General features: G+C 31.1%; 2 protein-coding genes and 1 pseudogene across 2 annotated transcripts; 1 reads left to right on the forward strand and 2 right to left on the reverse strand.

Moving 5' to 3' along the window:
- Positions 1-153: 153 nt before the first annotated feature.
- Positions 154-3,018, reverse strand: LOC107929922 (protein FATTY ACID EXPORT 2, chloroplastic). The gene is made up of 3 exons (XM_016861460.2): positions 2,450-3,018; positions 1,220-1,354; positions 154-561 (listed from the first exon to the last, which is right to left on the reverse strand). The coding sequence occupies exons 1-3, from the start codon at positions 2,868-2,870 to the stop codon at positions 422-424; spliced, it is 696 nt and encodes a 231-aa protein (XP_016716949.2). The 5' UTR covers positions 2,871-3,018; the 3' UTR covers positions 154-421.
- A 3,405-nt stretch (positions 3,019-6,423) lies between these two features.
- LOC121219472 (acyl carrier protein-like) lies at positions 6,424-8,608 on the reverse strand (annotated as a pseudogene).
- A 7,103-nt stretch (positions 8,609-15,711) lies between these two features.
- LOC121219230 (ethylene-responsive transcription factor ERF017) lies at positions 15,712-16,722 on the forward strand. Its single transcript, XM_041097018.1, has one exon. The coding sequence runs from the start codon at positions 15,820-15,822 to the stop codon at positions 16,462-16,464; it is 645 nt and encodes a 214-aa protein (XP_040952952.1). The 5' UTR covers positions 15,712-15,819; the 3' UTR covers positions 16,465-16,722.

Here is a 16,722-nt window from a genome sequence, read left to right on the forward strand (position 1 = left end):
ATTTTATGACTGATCAAGGTCGCATTCTATGACCAAAGATTAAAGGGTTCTAACTTCTTCTAAATGAGGCATTCTTGTAATACTAACTTTTCAGTTGAAATGATCCGGAATACCTTTAGATAATATTAAGCATGATTTTCCCAAGTCTCAAAATTTCAAAACCGAAAACGCATACAATATTTCTTATTGGCTAACCTCATCCTCAATAATTCGCATCACATAAACAAAGAGGAAAAGGCATTTGGATACAAAAGTAACCTTCTGTCCAAACACATCACTCGATGCCGATAGTCTAAAAAGGTTCACAATTAAAAAGTTTGACATGGCAAAGCATTAAATATAGCTGTATACCTAAACACCAAGTTCTCTAAACATAACAAGCTCGTAATTCAATTAACATTGCCATCACCACTGCATTTCACTAGTGCATACTCCGCATGATGCCATGCAGGTAGCCCCCTGTCATCACAAGTGATACGAGTGATACAACCCCAGCGGGAAAGACTTTTCCCGACCTCTTGAAACGGGAACCCATCACTCCCAAAAGTGCAGCAGATATACCTTCAAATCAGATATCATTAATGCGAAATAGGGTTAAAATTTATGGAGCTAAAACAAAAAATGAAACGAGAAGATAAAACGCTAAACTCTATTTATGGTAATTAACATTCAAATGAAAACTTAAAAGGTTATCGAAGTCAACAACTAGAAGCACCTTTAGAATTTGAGCTGCTATCTCAAGGTAGTAGTTGGTACTTTCAGTTAACTACTACCTTAGAATGCATTGCGAAAAGAACTTCAGAGGCATGTCTCTTTCTGTTTCTTACCCCCAATAAAACCGAATACCAACCCTTCCTCTCACTCTCTCTCCCGTTTTCCTTTCCCAAACCGAAAATTTATTCTTATCGGCACTCTACAGAATAACAAAAGGGCTAATTGGAATTCAACATTTATAGCAAGTTCAACACTAATTGGCAGACCATATCTCTTCTAAAATCATCACTTGATGTGTAAACTTGAACTTTGAAGGTATCTCCCTTTCTTTCTTCTCCCAATAAACCCGAACTCTCTCCCCTTTCCTTTCCACAAAAGCAAAAATCAATCTTACCCTCATCTCTTCTAACCTCATTATTTCAAATGTAAACTAATCAACTTTAGCAACATAAACACCCAACACAAAAATGCCAATAGCAGGGAAAATAAAAAGAGAGTGACTTACCAAGCCCAACGGATGAGGCAAAAACTGGATTTGTGGGAAGCTGAGTATAAACATAATAGAGCACTGCAGCTGACAATCCTCCTGCCGCAAGTGATTTCTGGCTGCGACTCTTCACATAGCCCATAACACCACCCACTATACATATACACATTAACAAAAATAAGAAATACCCCTCATCGAAAAAGAAATATCTGCACATTACAATTCTAAAGTCCACAGCAAATTATCAAAGACTGATATACAAAAGGATATCAGAGTTTCAATCAGTGTTGTCAAGGTGAGCACCTAGGCATGCCTGCACTTTAGCACTTGAACTCTAAGGAAATCATGTATATTGACCAATAAAAATTACATGCTTTGTAGATATAGATACAGACTTTAATGTTTATTATATATATATCTTATGCTATATATATGTATAGTCCATAGACACAGCAAAACCCACACATATACAAATTGCGCTTTACTTCACTTAGGCTAGCACATTTTTGTGCCTTGCATTGAAGCAATACTAGGGTTCTAATGCTTAGAGCCCTAGACAAGACCGGGTACTTTACATTGCAAGAACAACAAAGCAACAAAAGAAAACAAAAGGGTCAACCCCAGACAACAATGTCAGACCCCACGGTCACCTTGAATCGATAGTAGGTGTCACCTTTCATTGCAAAACCAAACCAAGCCAACATACAAACCTTATGACTGGCTTCAACCACCAGTAACTACCCTTTGGTGAATTGGCAATGGCAACGGTAGAACACTGGATGAGGACTAGGAAACACACAATAAGGATTCTTACACGGTCCAGTTCACTAAACAAGAGTTATACACACACACACACAAACATACACTAAGTCGGACCGTTATGGAGGCCTGGGGACCCTAATTTTCGGAAATTTTCATTTCAAATTTTTAGAAAATTTTAATTAGGCCTCTCAAATTTTGAAAATTCTCATTAATCTCACAAAAAATTTAAAAATTTTAATTAGTCCCCCAATTTTTTTTAAAAAAAATTCCCATTGAACTCCTAAATTACCCTGACTGGACATATATAAAACAGCACTAGGACACAGCCATAGCTCCTAATACAGCAGTCAAGGTGATGTCCTATTCCCTTGACTGGACTCCAATCCAAATTTCTGCCTAAATTACCCTGAAAAATCCAATCAAATATCAGCACTAAGAACCAAGAACTGAAAGCATAAGGCAAAAGAAAAGGTGAAGAATTTTTACCTCCAACAAGTGCAGCATATCCAAGGGTCAACTTCTGAGACATAGACAAAGCCATCTTTTTCTTACCACCGTCGTCCGAAAACTCCCCTTCTCCTTTACTCTCACTATCGCCTCCGCCGCCGCTGTTATCCCCACCGTCTCCTCCGCCGCCGCTTCTGTCGTCAAATTTATCTCCTCCGCCGTTTCCTGTGTCTACTTCGATGTCTATTCCTCCTTTTTCAGAACCCACAGTGCTGGTAACAGTCGTGGGTGCTTTGGAATCAGAAGATACGACCCCAGTTACAGTCAACCGTCTGAAATGAAGCTGACGGTTGCTAGCTACGGCAAATCTTGGGCCACCGGTAAGCCTTTGAAAACTTGCAAGCTTTGGTTGAAGATGAAGAAGAGACGACTGTGAAACGCCTATAAACAAATCAGCCATTGTTTGTTTTGCGTTTGCTTCTTTGACCCTTTACCTTTCCAATTTCCTTTTTTCCCATTCTTGGACTTTCTAGAAGAGTGATCTGGTGGCAGCCATTGTAGACACATGAAAATGGGTCTATGAAATTGGAACCCAAAGGGCCTGAACCAGGCCGGGTTGAGAAGTTCGGGCCTACACAATTTTAAAGCAAAGGGGCTCGTAATAGCCTGTCACCATGGCAAAATAATCCAAGAATTTTGTGTTGTTAAATCAAGTAAAAGAAATTTGATGGAATATACTATAAACATTTTAATTATTTTGGGTTGTTGCTATTTTTTTTAATTTTATAACTATTTTTATAATGTTATGAACATTTTATTATTAAGTGAATCTCCGTCAAAATTAAGATAAATTTGATTTACTTTAAAATTCTAATAGTCTTTAGAAGTAGAGTTTTATTTTATTTATATTTCTTATGTCTATAAATATAGACTTTGGAGGGTCATTGTAAACATCACTATTGAAAGACTTTAAAATTATGAGTTAGCATAACTCTACAATATTTATAATAAATTCTTAATTAAAATTATGTGGGAGAATATTACTAATGAGACTTTATTAAATAAATTTTTTTCAAATTTTTGTGCTTCAAATGTGCTCTTACAATTTCAATACTATGAAAAAGATTCCAAGATATATTATGAGTTAATGTCATGTTTGGTTATGGTTGAATTAAATAATGAGCTATTAAATGAATCTTTTTGTATTATTAGATTTTTTAAAGGACTGGAGATACAAATATGACATGATTTGTACTTTAATTTGATAGTTTTTTCAACACCGGGGGAGAGAAATAATAGCTAGATGAGATAATTATTTAGGTAAATTATCATTATCTAGATCCTTATAGAAAATAATTTGAATAAGAAGTTTAAAAGATAATTCATTTTATTGTAAATTAACTGCCAAATGTATTTACTAACCTTATAGGAATAACCAAGTTTTATATGCTACCTGATGTGTTAAAGTCCTAGTAGGACAATCTATTATAATAAATAAAAGTAATGCATTTCTGAAGCATGGAAGAATTGGTTCCAAAGATGAAAATTTTTGTAAAATATAATAATAAATTTAGATGGTCATATAATAGAGACTAGACATGATCATGAGTTGAGCCACCTGACTCAACTTGAAGGCCCGCCTAAAAAGTGGAAGGGTTTGGAAAAAAATATAGGTTCGAAAATTGGACTTGGGCAAAAATGAGCGTTGAGTAAGCTTTTTTTGGCCCGGGTTTACCTGAACCAATTTTGCAAAAAAAAAAAGTATTGTTGTTTTTCCACTGTTTTGCTATTATTTCAATATTATAATGCTACTATTTTAGAAGCATTTGCTTCAAGTTGCACCTATCTTAGTGCTAAGTATAAAAATCTTTTTAATATATTTTCAATTTGTTAAGAAAGACTTATTTTAATATTTTTAGTGTATTTGATGTATTATATTGTTAAAATTTATTTTCATATAAAAAAATTTACTACGGCTGGGGTGGGCTCAAGTTTTAATTTTTTTATTCGGGTCAAGCTTGGGTAAAATTTTAGACTCATTTTTTGGGTTGAGTCGAACGCCTATAAAATGGGCCTAAAATTTTGTTATGGTCCGGCCCACCCATGATCACCTTTAGTAGAGCCAGATGCTCTTAAGAGACCCAATACTTATTTGATTATTAAAACTCAGGAAGATATTTAGGTACTTGAGATTGAAGATGAAAATGATGAAAATAAAGAGATATCAATTAGTTATGTCAATATGAGAAATATGAAACCACAATAATGAAAAGTTATCGACAACAGTTTTGTGCAATTTTATTAGTAAGTTAATAAAAGAAAATTAAAATATTGAATAAATTTGTCAAGAAATATATATATGGAATAAATTGGTCAAAATAGAAATATGTAATTCAATTAAAATTAAATTCATAAATTTATTGAATTAGTAGTCCAAATATCTAAATGTATAAAGCTAGTGAGGGTACAATGATTAGTTTTGCGAAAATGAAATAAGAAAAATAAAGTTTTTCGCTAAGTCCTCACAATGGTTATGAAAAAATATTCTCTTGTGGTGCATGCAATAACCTTTAGATATTTTATTAACGTGATAATTTATGAAAGATTTGACATTGAAGGATTTAGAATGCTAGAAGCATATAGTAATTCTCGAGAAATTGTTCAATACGTTTTAGTAAATACTTATATGAATTAAATTGATTTGAACATATGTGGTAAATTCGACTCAGTGAATAATAATTAAAAGAAGATTATAAAATGATCCAAAATATATGTATGCATTTTTATAGAAGTATTATGATCAATGTTTGTTATGATTATTATTGGAATTCAATACATAAAATTTGAGATATTACATGATATTATCATGAGGAGGAGTAAATACACGATTACTCGTTTTCCCTTAACCGAGGTTTTATCCCACTAATTTTTTCTGGTAAGGTTTTTAATGAAGCAGCATGTTTTGCATATTATAGATATGTGTTCTTTTTCCTTTATCAATTTTTTTTTCCACGCTTAGTAAAATTTTAATAAATGAATTTAAAAAATAAATAAATTGGGCCACCCAAAACAAATTGCATAAAGTTCATAATAATATTTTAAAAATCAAAATACTTATAAAAAAAATTTAAAATTACTAAATCAAGATTATGATATTAATTATCTCCTTTCTTTTTGTCTTATTTTGTTTTAAAAGATATGTCTCAAATTTATGTAATCATATTAATAATAATATTTTAATTTGATCTTTTAATATATTTTTTAATTCGACTCAAACAAATTCATTTAATTAAATTCTACTTAACAACTTGATTAATTCAAAATATTAAAATTAAATTTATTAACTCGACTAAAAATTCTAGTAGCTTAAAATAGATTTATTGAAAGTTACTTGATTGAGCCTTTTAAGGCCAAGGAAAGGATTTTTATTAAATATCATTTCCATATAAGATGACATTTGATCACTGGTTTACCCAGTGATTTAAACACAGACTCTTTTTGATAAAATCGATCGAATTCAGTAAATAAACTTAAATTTTAAATAATTAAAAAACTAATATATTTATTATATATACTCTAAATATTTTTATATTTTAAATTATTAAAAAATAATAGAATGTAAAGTCAGTTTTCGATTTGTTCGAGCCCAAAATTCAAAAACTCGAACAACCAAATTATCTAAGCCGATGACGAAACTAACAAAACTGCCCCAACTGACTAAATCAAAACCGAAAAAAACCGATTTTTTACTCTCCCCTATATTTGGTGTGGTGCTAAACAAGTATAACAATTGCAGCCATTGGAGTATAATATACATATTTACAACTTAAAACTTTGACAATCATCTGGTTATTTTATTATTTTAACTGAAAGAACAAAGAGACAAGTGAGGCTACAATTTAAGACCCACATCTACAACAAACAAATTGCCCTCTTGTCCAAATGAAAAATGCCACCTTGTTGTAAAAATTTTATCACTCTTATTTTTGTGGGGTTTGTATTTTAAGTGTGACCTATGCAGCAGCAACCTTCACTTTCTCGATCAAGCCCGTGGCGTCTTGGACGGTCACGATGTTCTCAGCACCACCTTCTTCGAGCGAAACTCCGAATTGTTCCTCTAATGCCATCATGATCTCCACCTGAAATGATTTCATTTCAAAAATATTATTAGTAAATGTTGAGATTCAAACTTTAAATTTATTAAGTGTTTGGTAGTTTCAAAAAGAAAATATAGGTTCTTTTACCTAAATAGCTCAAAAAATATTATATTTACAAAAATAACTCAAGTTTAAAAACAATCACCAAAATAACCTAAAATGAACAGTATCCACTCTTTTTTTGTACCAATGATTGCCTAATCATTGTGTCAAACTTAAATTTTTTTTTTTGGGTTTTGGCCTGTCAATGACTGAAACCCATTTATTTATTTTTTAAAACATTATATAATACTGATATACGAAAAAGAAAAAAAAAATTGGGTGCTGGCCTGTTAATGGCCGGCACCCAGTAAACATTAATTTTTTTTTTCTTTTTTTTCGTGTCAGAGTCAGATATAAAAATACGAAAAAAATTTAAAATTTTTTTTGGGTGCTGGCCTGTCAATGGTCGGCACCCAGTGAACAGTAATTTTTTTTTCGTGTCAGAATCAGATATAAAAATAGGAAAAAAATAAAATAAAAAATTTTTGGGTGCTGGCCTATCAATGGCCGGCACCCAGTGAACAGTAAATTTTTTTTCGTGTCAGAATTAGATATAAAAATAAAAAAAATTTCTATTTCCTCCTATTTACTATTACAAAATTAAAATCCCCCAAGTCCTATATATTTTTTTTGTAAATTTAGAATTTAGTTTATATATTAAAATCCCCCAAGTCCTATAAATTTTTTTTTTATTTTTTTCGTATTTTTATATCTGATTCTGACACGAAAAAAAAGAATTTTTTTTACTGTGTACTGGGTGCCGACCATTGACAGGCCAGCACCCAAATTTTTTTTTTCGTATTTTTATATCTGATTCTTACACGAAAAAAAAGAAAAAAAATTTTACTGTTCACTGGGTGCCGGCCATTGACAGGCCTGCACCAATTTGTTTTATTTTTTTCGTATTTTTATATCTGATTCTGACACGAAAAAAAAAGAAAAAAATTCATTGTTCACTGGGTGCCGGCCATTGACAGGCCAGCACCCAAAATTTTTTTTTGTATTTTTATATCTGACTCTGACACGAAAAAAAAGAAAAAAAAATTTTACTGTTTACTGGGTGCCGGCCATTGACAGGCCAGCACCCAAATTTTTTTTTCTTTTTCGTATATCAGTATTATATAATTTTTTTAAAAAAATAAATGGGTTCCGGCCATTGACAAGCCAAAATCCAAAAAAAATAATTTTTTTAAGTCTGCACAATGATTAGGCAATCATTTGTGTAAAAAAGAGTGTTTACTGTTAATTTTAAGTTATTTTGATGATTATTTTTAAACTTGAGTTATTTTTGTAAATATAATATTTTTTTAGACTATTTGGGTAAAAGAGCGGAAAATAATATACCGTGTAGAGGGAATCCGCACCAAGATCAGCAAACTTGGTTTCAGGACTCTCTGTGCTCACATCAATTCAAATTGCCTGGCACTGGTGTCTTGCACTGTTTTTAGTGTCTCAGGTTGGACCTAGCCAAGACCATAATTTTAAGATAATGAGCTTAGTCACAGATTTCATGTACCAAATAAAATGGTCTAATTATAATTTTAGTTTTTTTATTGTATTGAAATTTAAGATTTAATCTTTCTAATTTGACATAATTTGATTCATTACTTTTCACGATGTTTTTAGTAAATTTAAATTGATAACAGTGTTAACGGTTACCATTAAATTGATTTATAGATTCTTGAAAATCCATGCCATCACTTTAATAACATTTTTTATTATTTGAACCTACTAATAATCGTATAGAAAGATCAAATTATGCTAAATTAAATTTGAGGGATTAAACTTTAAATTTCAGCTTAATAAAGGGATTAATATCACAATTAGACCCAAAAAGCATATGATGATTTAATTGTATAAAAAAATGAAAATGTGTTGAGAAGACTCCTCCAGGAAAAATCTTCGAAGTATCGTTTTCGAGGACACCGATCCGATCCCTCAACAACAGAAGGTTTTGCCCCCGGAAGAGGGTTTTGTCTCCCACTTTGCGAAGAGCCATGTATGGTTCACGGAGGGGAGTGCCTCAACCGTACATGGGCATATGGTCACTCACCAAGAGGTCACGTGAGTGTCTCACCCTTGGTGGGATTCAAATCCGTGAACCGTACACAGCTTTTCGCGGAGTGGGAGACGAAACCCTTTCCAAGAAACAATACTTCCCATTGTTGAGGGATCCAATCGGCATTCTTGAGTATGACACTTCGAATACTTCTTTCGAAAGAGTCGATCCCGCTCAACAAAATGAAATTAATTTCCTTACAAGAGAGCATGAAATTAAGTAGCTATGCTGAGTAGAGAACTTGTTTATCTCCTTTGAGAATTGAATCTTCTAAAGAAGCTTTAACCCATTAAACATAGGACCTCCCTGTAATAATACAACTTTGGGTCAATTGTCTTAAAACCCTACACATCATGTCAATTTAAAAAGGGTTAACGTTCGTAGGATCGAATGGTAATTCCTTAAGTAATATCTCAAGTTTAAATCTTTGGATAAACAAATCAGCATTTGCAGAATTTTGTAACCATTTAAGGATCTGATTCAACTCAAATCCAAATTTAATCAAAATCTGCTGTGATTATCGAAAATCAGAAATTAAAATAAAAAAGGGTAAATTCTTACAATGGAAGTGAAGCTTTTGCGGTGAGAAATAGCTCCCCTAGCTCTAGGAATTGTAGAAAATGACATTGCTTGAATTCGGACATGTTCAAACCATGGAAACCAAACCAACCACGTACAGTAACAGCTATTCTAAACACACTGTTAAAAGTAAACTCAAAGATTACCCGTCTGACTTTGCAAACGCGTAAAATAGAGTTTGGCAAATCACTACATTTGCAGTGTAGAAAGCGATGGTATTTTCAATCTTGAAATGTCTCTTAATAGTGTCTTTGAAAAATGAAAAATCTATTGCAGCTTGGTTTGTTTGAATATTCATTTGTTGATATTTATTTTGAATTTAAAATAATATTTCTATAAATTCATATATAAAAAGCTTCGATTTGCATCCGTTCAAAAATTTGGGACATAATCATACAAAAAAAAAAATTAAAGATAAAAAGAAGCAATATATAAAGTAAGAAGAGATAACAGACAATATTTGTTAACATAATTCCACTCTAGACAGAGTTTTTCTTAAAAATGATTTTATTCTACAATTTGTTTGGATCAACCATTGGCTAAAACTCGAATTACTCTTACACTAATATAAATTTATAATCCCAATATTAAACCCAAATTATTACAAATCACTCTCTCCAAAATATCTTACAATACATTCAATAAAACTCTCCAAAGACATTTAAAAAAATGTTCACCAATATTGCCATTAAGTTGCCAATATATAGGCCATGAATAGCACAATCTTCTGTCACAAGATAAAGCTTTATCACTTGAATTAAATGTTGAAATTATCTGCACAAAATTCTCTGATAAATAATCTCAATAATCCCACCATTAGCAGGTTTTACAACAACCTCAAATCACTTGGAGAGACAAAGATAAAAATAAGCAACTTCTAACACTTTAAACTTTTCCCTTCCCCTCCAAGTTACATGAGCAAACAATGATAATTATTTTAAAATGTTGGTCATGGAATATCTCTACGTTTACTTCTTTAATGAGATTTAATCAAAAGTTAAACATGTTAAAATGGGAAAAGGCTGTCAAAATTTCGAATCATCGTACTATTAACTGTAAGTACCATATCATCACATTATAACAGCTTTGTATCATCCAAAATGTGACAAATTTTAAATTCAAAATACCAACTAAATATGATGGGCAAAATTCAGTGACAAAGTATACATTAACCCAAAAAAAATCAATTATTCTAATTATTTTGGACGGTTTGGCATTTCCTTTCCTTCCCTTTCTATTAATATTATGTGAGTTGTAAAATGTGAAGCACTTACCAATAAGTTTTTTATTAAAGGGTTATAAACATAAGATTATGAATTTAAACCTTAAGGGAAAAAAGTTAATTGGTTGTTTCGAAATAATCACAGTGCTTAATTAAATTAGGACACGACTTCACCGAGGAAACTGAATCAAGCCATTCGTGGTCATTGTTTTGTCATTAAAAGACAGTAATAAGAGTACCTGGTCTGACTTTGCAAGCGCGTAACTAGCCACCGCAGTATCTCACCAATTTAGAAAATTCCTTCTTTTTTCTTCAATATTTCATTTTCATTCGCTTTCAAGCAAATTTACTTTTTTCACTTTTTGGATTACTAGTCAACTATCTGTCTTCCACAAGGCATTTCAAAATCATTCTCATATATTTTAAAAAATTCCAAGATTATTCCACAACAAGATTGTACTGGTTAAATCACTATTTGAGATATTAACTTAACAATTCTTTTCATATTATAGCTTGGTTTTTTTTTCAAGTCAAGTTCTAAACTTGACAATTGTTCTTACATTGAGTTTTGAACATTTAGGCCTTAAATTTAGCAATTATTCTCGTATTGAGACTTGAACTTTAGAGTTTTCAAATACTAATTTAGATAATAATAATAAAAAGGGTTCAAACTGTTGTTCCAATAGGGTCGGAAGCGTGTAAATTATTGTACTAAAAAATCACACAAAGTTCAATTCCTAGGGAAGAGAGGTGGATCACATGGATCTCTTAAATACCAAGTCTTTCCTTAGACAGAATATCCCTTCTATAGTAATTTAATAGCACAATTAAATACTACTATTATACCCTCAAATATTGAAAGAAAAATAGGACCAGAAAGAACACAAGAGATTTAACGAGGTTCGGTAAATTATACCTACGCCCTCGGGCACTAACACCAGATGATAACTTTACTATCTCCAAAGTATTACAAACAAATAGAATTCCTTAAGAATTCTCAAATGGGAGAAGAGAGAAAACTAAGAGAGAAAGATTGGTTGGGATGAATTGAAATGAGAAATGAGAAGGCCTATTTATAGTTGAGGTTTAACGACCAAACAATAAATAGCCCATTATCTCAAGGACCAAAAAAAATTATCCCATGCCACTTTTTCAAAGTCAACTTTAGGGTGCTAAACTTGCACCAATTTGTATTGTTTGCCATTAATGTTGTCTCCCATTAATGTTAACACAAACCCTAATATGGTAAAAACTGCTAAATTCAAGACTTAACTTGGATAATAAAAAAGTTCAAACCCCAATTTGAGAACATTTTCACGTTCAAGGCTTAACTTAGACAAAAAAATTTAGACCCTAATTTTTAAAAGTTGTCAAGTCTAGACTCCAAATAATGATTTAACTCATACTAAACATTTAAATTTTAAACAAACATTTTAAAGAACCCTTTTGAGCGTCACTCTTGAAAAGTAATGTTAAACTAGCACTACTTATTAAAAGATGTGTTTAGGAACACAAATCCCAATCCTCCCCCAATTTACTTTTTATTTTATAAAAGCTTTACTAATAAATTGTTCCTTGAATTATACTCAAATTCTTAAAGATTTTTTTTATCATAAGTGGTATATAAACTATTAATTTTATTCTAATTTACCCAAAAAATACGGACAAACAAAAACATAACATTGCTTGTATTTAATAATTTAAGTACCACTATAAGGACCAATCTGAGAACTAAAGTATATAAATTTGTACTTAACTATACAATACCATTTAAATGTAGCACACTGGTTCCCCTTTTTGACTGCTAAACTTTTTGAAGCCATGTAGGACATTCCTAGTTTAGCTGAACCCTAAATTGGGACCAGTGGGTCAAATGAGTATCAAAATAGAATAAAACTTGTTATTATAAGTAAATACACACAATAAAGATGGAGACATTGCTTGTGTCAATGAAATTATGTAATTCTAGAATAAGTGAGACTATTCAAATAAATAAAACACCATTTCCATTAATGAAAACAAAGGCAACATGCCTCATTTGACTCCCTTCTGTTTTTGTTTCAAGGCAAAAAAAAAAAAGAGAATTTTTGTCACTAGCCATACGGGAAGATGACAAAATCATTTTTAAAATTGGTATAATAATAACTTTAACTCTTAACATTTATACAATGTGTCAATTTAATTTTACAGATTACGTAATGTGGTCTTTCTTTTTCAGTTTTACTTTTCTTTATAACCCTTTCAGCTAAAAAGTTAAAAAATAAATAAATCTATCAACTAAATTTGATTGGAAATATACTAGAAAAGGAAACACTCAAAAATCCAAGTTAATGATTTTCATCTTTTCTCATTTTTTTTAAAATTAACCCTTAATGTCACAAATAAAAGTAGAACTGCAAAAAGACAAAAACACCAAATTACAAAATGCGTAAATGTTGAAGGTTGATTTTTTGAAACCAAGACTAAATTGACACAATGTATAAATTTCAAGGGTTAAAGTTGTTATAATTCCATTAACGAGGGTGACCAGAAAAAGAAAAATTCAAATAGTTGGATGACAAAAGAAAAAGTCAACTAAATGGATAATCATTTTGTAACTTTTCATTATTTAGTGATAAAAAAAATACTAATAACTAGGTGACTAGTAGTACAATTTACCCATTTTTGGTTTTCACTATAATCGGTACAAACTTAGACAACGACAATAAAGACTACACTTATAATGTGAACTCAGGGGGCAGGGACCCTTATGTTCTTTTTCAGTTTTAGGGTCTGTTTGATTGCCAGTAAAATATTTTCCGTAAAATGATTTCGGGAAAATGTTTTACTTTTCTGTAAAATGATTTACTGGAAAATATTTTCTGGTGTTTGATTGAATCTGTGTAAAATATTTTCGGCTGTTTAGCAGATTTCCTTGAAATATTTTTCGAAAAAATTGTTTTTACATATATTGATATGTATTAATAAATTTTTATATTTTAAATTATTTTTACATATATTGCAATGATTTATTTATAATAATACTCAATTATTAAGCTACAATATTAATCGTTATAAATTGAAAAAAATTAATATCAAATAAATTATTTGTAATTGTGTTAAAAAAACAAGTTACTGGAAAATCGATAAACAGAAGCAATTTTCTACCGAAAATGAAGGAAGGAATGAAGGAGGCGATAGAGAGGAGAGCACGGAAAATGTCTTACGAAAATTGAAAGGGTAAGACATTTTCCCTAAAATGTAACCTATTTTCCCTTGTTTTAGAGTTCATTTTCCAAATGAAAAATGTTTTCCGCCAATCAAACGCTGAAAAAGTTGGAAATGATTTTCCGGAAAATCAATTCCTTCAATCAAACAGACCCTTAGAATCCCCACCCTACTTCTTAGCATGCGTTTCGACCATTATTATCACAATCAGATTTTATTTTTTCAATTTTAAAAATCTGTATAGATTATAAAATTTAAGAAAACCCAGTTTTATATTTTAATCAGAAAATTAATTAGTTGTCTTATTTACTCAAATTAATTCATGACGGTTGAATTATGTCAAATGAAAGTCTTTTGACATAATGATTCTTTTGACCATTCAATTTTATAAAAAAATTATTTTAGTTCTCTATTTAATTTTTTATTTTTTAATATTTAAACTTGCATTTTTTGTTAAATCATCTCAAAACGAGTGAAAATCTCAACGTTTGTTACGTGGATGACACATCATCATTTAATTGTTTTTTAAAAATTAAAAAATATTTTTATTTTTTAATTTTATGTTTTTCAATAATTTTAATGATTTTAAAAATATTTTTATTTTTTTTAATTTTTAAAAAATTTAAAATAATTAATTATTAACACGTCATCCACGTGTATGTCACATCAACAAAGTTAAAAATATTAACTTTTCCGTCCATTTTAAGATAATTTGATAAAAACACAAATTTTAAATTCTAAAAAGACAAATAATTTTTTTAAAATTTAAAAACCAGATAAATCTCTCTCGTGGTTTATACCTACGAATCATAATTTAATGGTGAAGAGTGAAGACTTGTTTATATTGCTTAAAAAATTATTTATGTTGTTTTCATACTATAATGGTATCATATATAACCTTTATATATCATTAACTTATATAGAAAAGAAAGGCCTTTACTTGATATGTGTTAGAATCATTTTTTTACTTTTTTTTTTTGCATTTTATAGGAAAATAATCAAATATTATTTTTATCTCTCTACCATGTTTACCATGAGATAATATATTGTAGGATCAGTTGAACTTGAGTCTTAATGTTAAAAACAAAAAATAATAATATTTTTTAAATATAAGTTATAATTTAAAGAAAATTATTTTAATATTTTAATCAACAGAAATTAGGGTTAAAATTAATTATTAATGTGACATCAAAAAATAAATAGTATCATGCAAATAAGAAGTTCTCATAAACTGACAACAGACCAATATTATTAAAAAATAATATTTTAATTAATATTTTTATTAAAAATTATTTGACTTTTTTTAAAAGATTCATAATTAAATTTATCATTATATATATTTTTTATTCTTTTACTTCTCTCCCACGCGCCTTCCAATAGACTGCAAATAGCATCCTGATTTCTATCACATGAGGGGGGATCTCCTGGTGACCGACCCATCACGGATAACTTACATTTCCCACTTCCTCTTAGACTATTATTATTATTATTATTATTAGTAAGTTTTCTTAAAATATTTTTATTCATTTGTAAATTTTTTATTTAATTATCGGTTTTTAATTTTTAAACAATTAATATATAAAAAATACGACATCATTAATTTTTGTTATGAAAAGATTATATGACAATAATGTTATGAAAAAAGTTCACAAGCGAATGCAAGGTCCAAAATTAAATTATACAATTTTGGTATATACTAATGCATGAGTTTATATATATATTTAAAAGATTTACAAAGTAAGTTTGCCGTTAAGCCAATAGGAGAATGTGATTGATAAGTTGAGGACTCAATTAAAATTTTTTAAAGTTTGAGGATGTATAATGAAATTATTCCAATTGACAGATAAATAAACTCACTGCATTATATATGCACGTGGTTTTCGCTTGCGGTCCCTACCGCGTTTCTTCATAATTTTTGGCCTTCCAAAAACTTGCCACGGATCGGCGCGCTCTTTACTCCTCTTCAACACGCTTAAATCCCCCCTTCAACAAAAAACTCCCCCCATCTCCGATCCCTATATATAACTCGCACAGAGCCGCCATTTTTCATTATCCCCAAGCTCACTCTCACCATCCATTTCTCAACTCACAAAGCTCAGGGATCTTTTAAACAGTTTAACCCCCCTCCAAAAAGAAAAAATACATGGTGAAGCCAACACAGACTGAGGCAACCACGAACCATGGCTCGGACCCGACCGGTAATGGTTCAAAGTACAAGGGTGTAAGGAAGAGGAAATGGGGGAAATGGGTATCCGAAATCCGACTTCCCAACAGCCGTGAACGTATTTGGTTAGGTTCTTACGACTCGCCGGAAAAAGCCGCTCGGGCATTCGACGCCGCTCAGTATTGTTTACGTGGCAATGGAGCAAAGTTTAACTTCCCCGATAACCCACCGGATATAGCCGGTGCAACGTCACTTGGCCCACATGAGATCCAAGCGGTGGCGTCTAGGTTTGCCAACGAGTCGGTTAATAACAACAATGCGATGACGGACCGGACTGTAGAACAATACACGACGTCTTCGTCGGTTTCGGTGTCGGACGGTGGAGTTGCGACGCAAGTAGAAAGCCATGAAACGAGGACGGATTGGTCCTCGTTTTTGAGCATGTTGGATTCCAATGAAGGGATGTCGTCCGATTATGGGTTTTATCCAGGGCTGGGTCATTTACCCGGCGATCAATTCTATCCTCCTCCTCCACCGCCGCCGGTTGATGACGACATGGACGATGATCAAAACTACGCCGGCGACGGTTTTTCCCAGCACTCATCATTTCTTTGGAACTTCTAAACCAAAATTTTCAGAATTACAATACTTTGTAAGTGTAATATCAGTGTTTTTTAATCACCCTTTTTATCGGAAAACTACAGAAATTTAGCTGGATAATCAGGAATTTGGTGAATTTTAGCTGCCGGAATCACTGATTTTTTCCCAGTTATATACTGCAGGTTTGATAGGTTTTGACTCTTTATAATTTTTTAAATATATAGGCTTGTTTGTCTGTTGTTACTTATAAATTTTTTTTTCGATAATAAATCAATAATTGTT

Source organism: Gossypium hirsutum, chromosome D07 (assembly GCF_007990345.1).
Source record: "Gossypium hirsutum isolate 1008001.06 chromosome D07, Gossypium_hirsutum_v2.1, whole genome shotgun sequence".
Classification (NCBI taxonomy): Eukaryota; Viridiplantae; Streptophyta; class Magnoliopsida; order Malvales; family Malvaceae; genus Gossypium; species Gossypium hirsutum.

Excerpts from the sequence above, each read along its gene's own strand:
- LOC107929922 (XM_016861460.2), bottom strand. The coding sequence starts at position 2,870 with ATGGCTGATTTGTTTATAGGCGTTTCACAGTCGTCTCTTCTTCATCTT. Across the intron at positions 1,355-2,449 it reads ATATGCTGCACTTGTTGGAG|TGGGTGGTGTTATGGGCTAT; the intron begins GTAAAAATTCTT and ends GTATATGTATAG. Across the intron at positions 562-1,219 it reads TGCCTCATCCGTTGGGCTTG|GTATATCTGCTGCACTTTTG; the intron begins GTAAGTCACTCT and ends TCTGATTTGAAG.
- LOC121219230 (XM_041097018.1), top strand. The coding sequence starts at position 15,820 with ATGGTGAAGCCAACACAGACTGAGGCAACCACGAACCATGGCTCGGAC.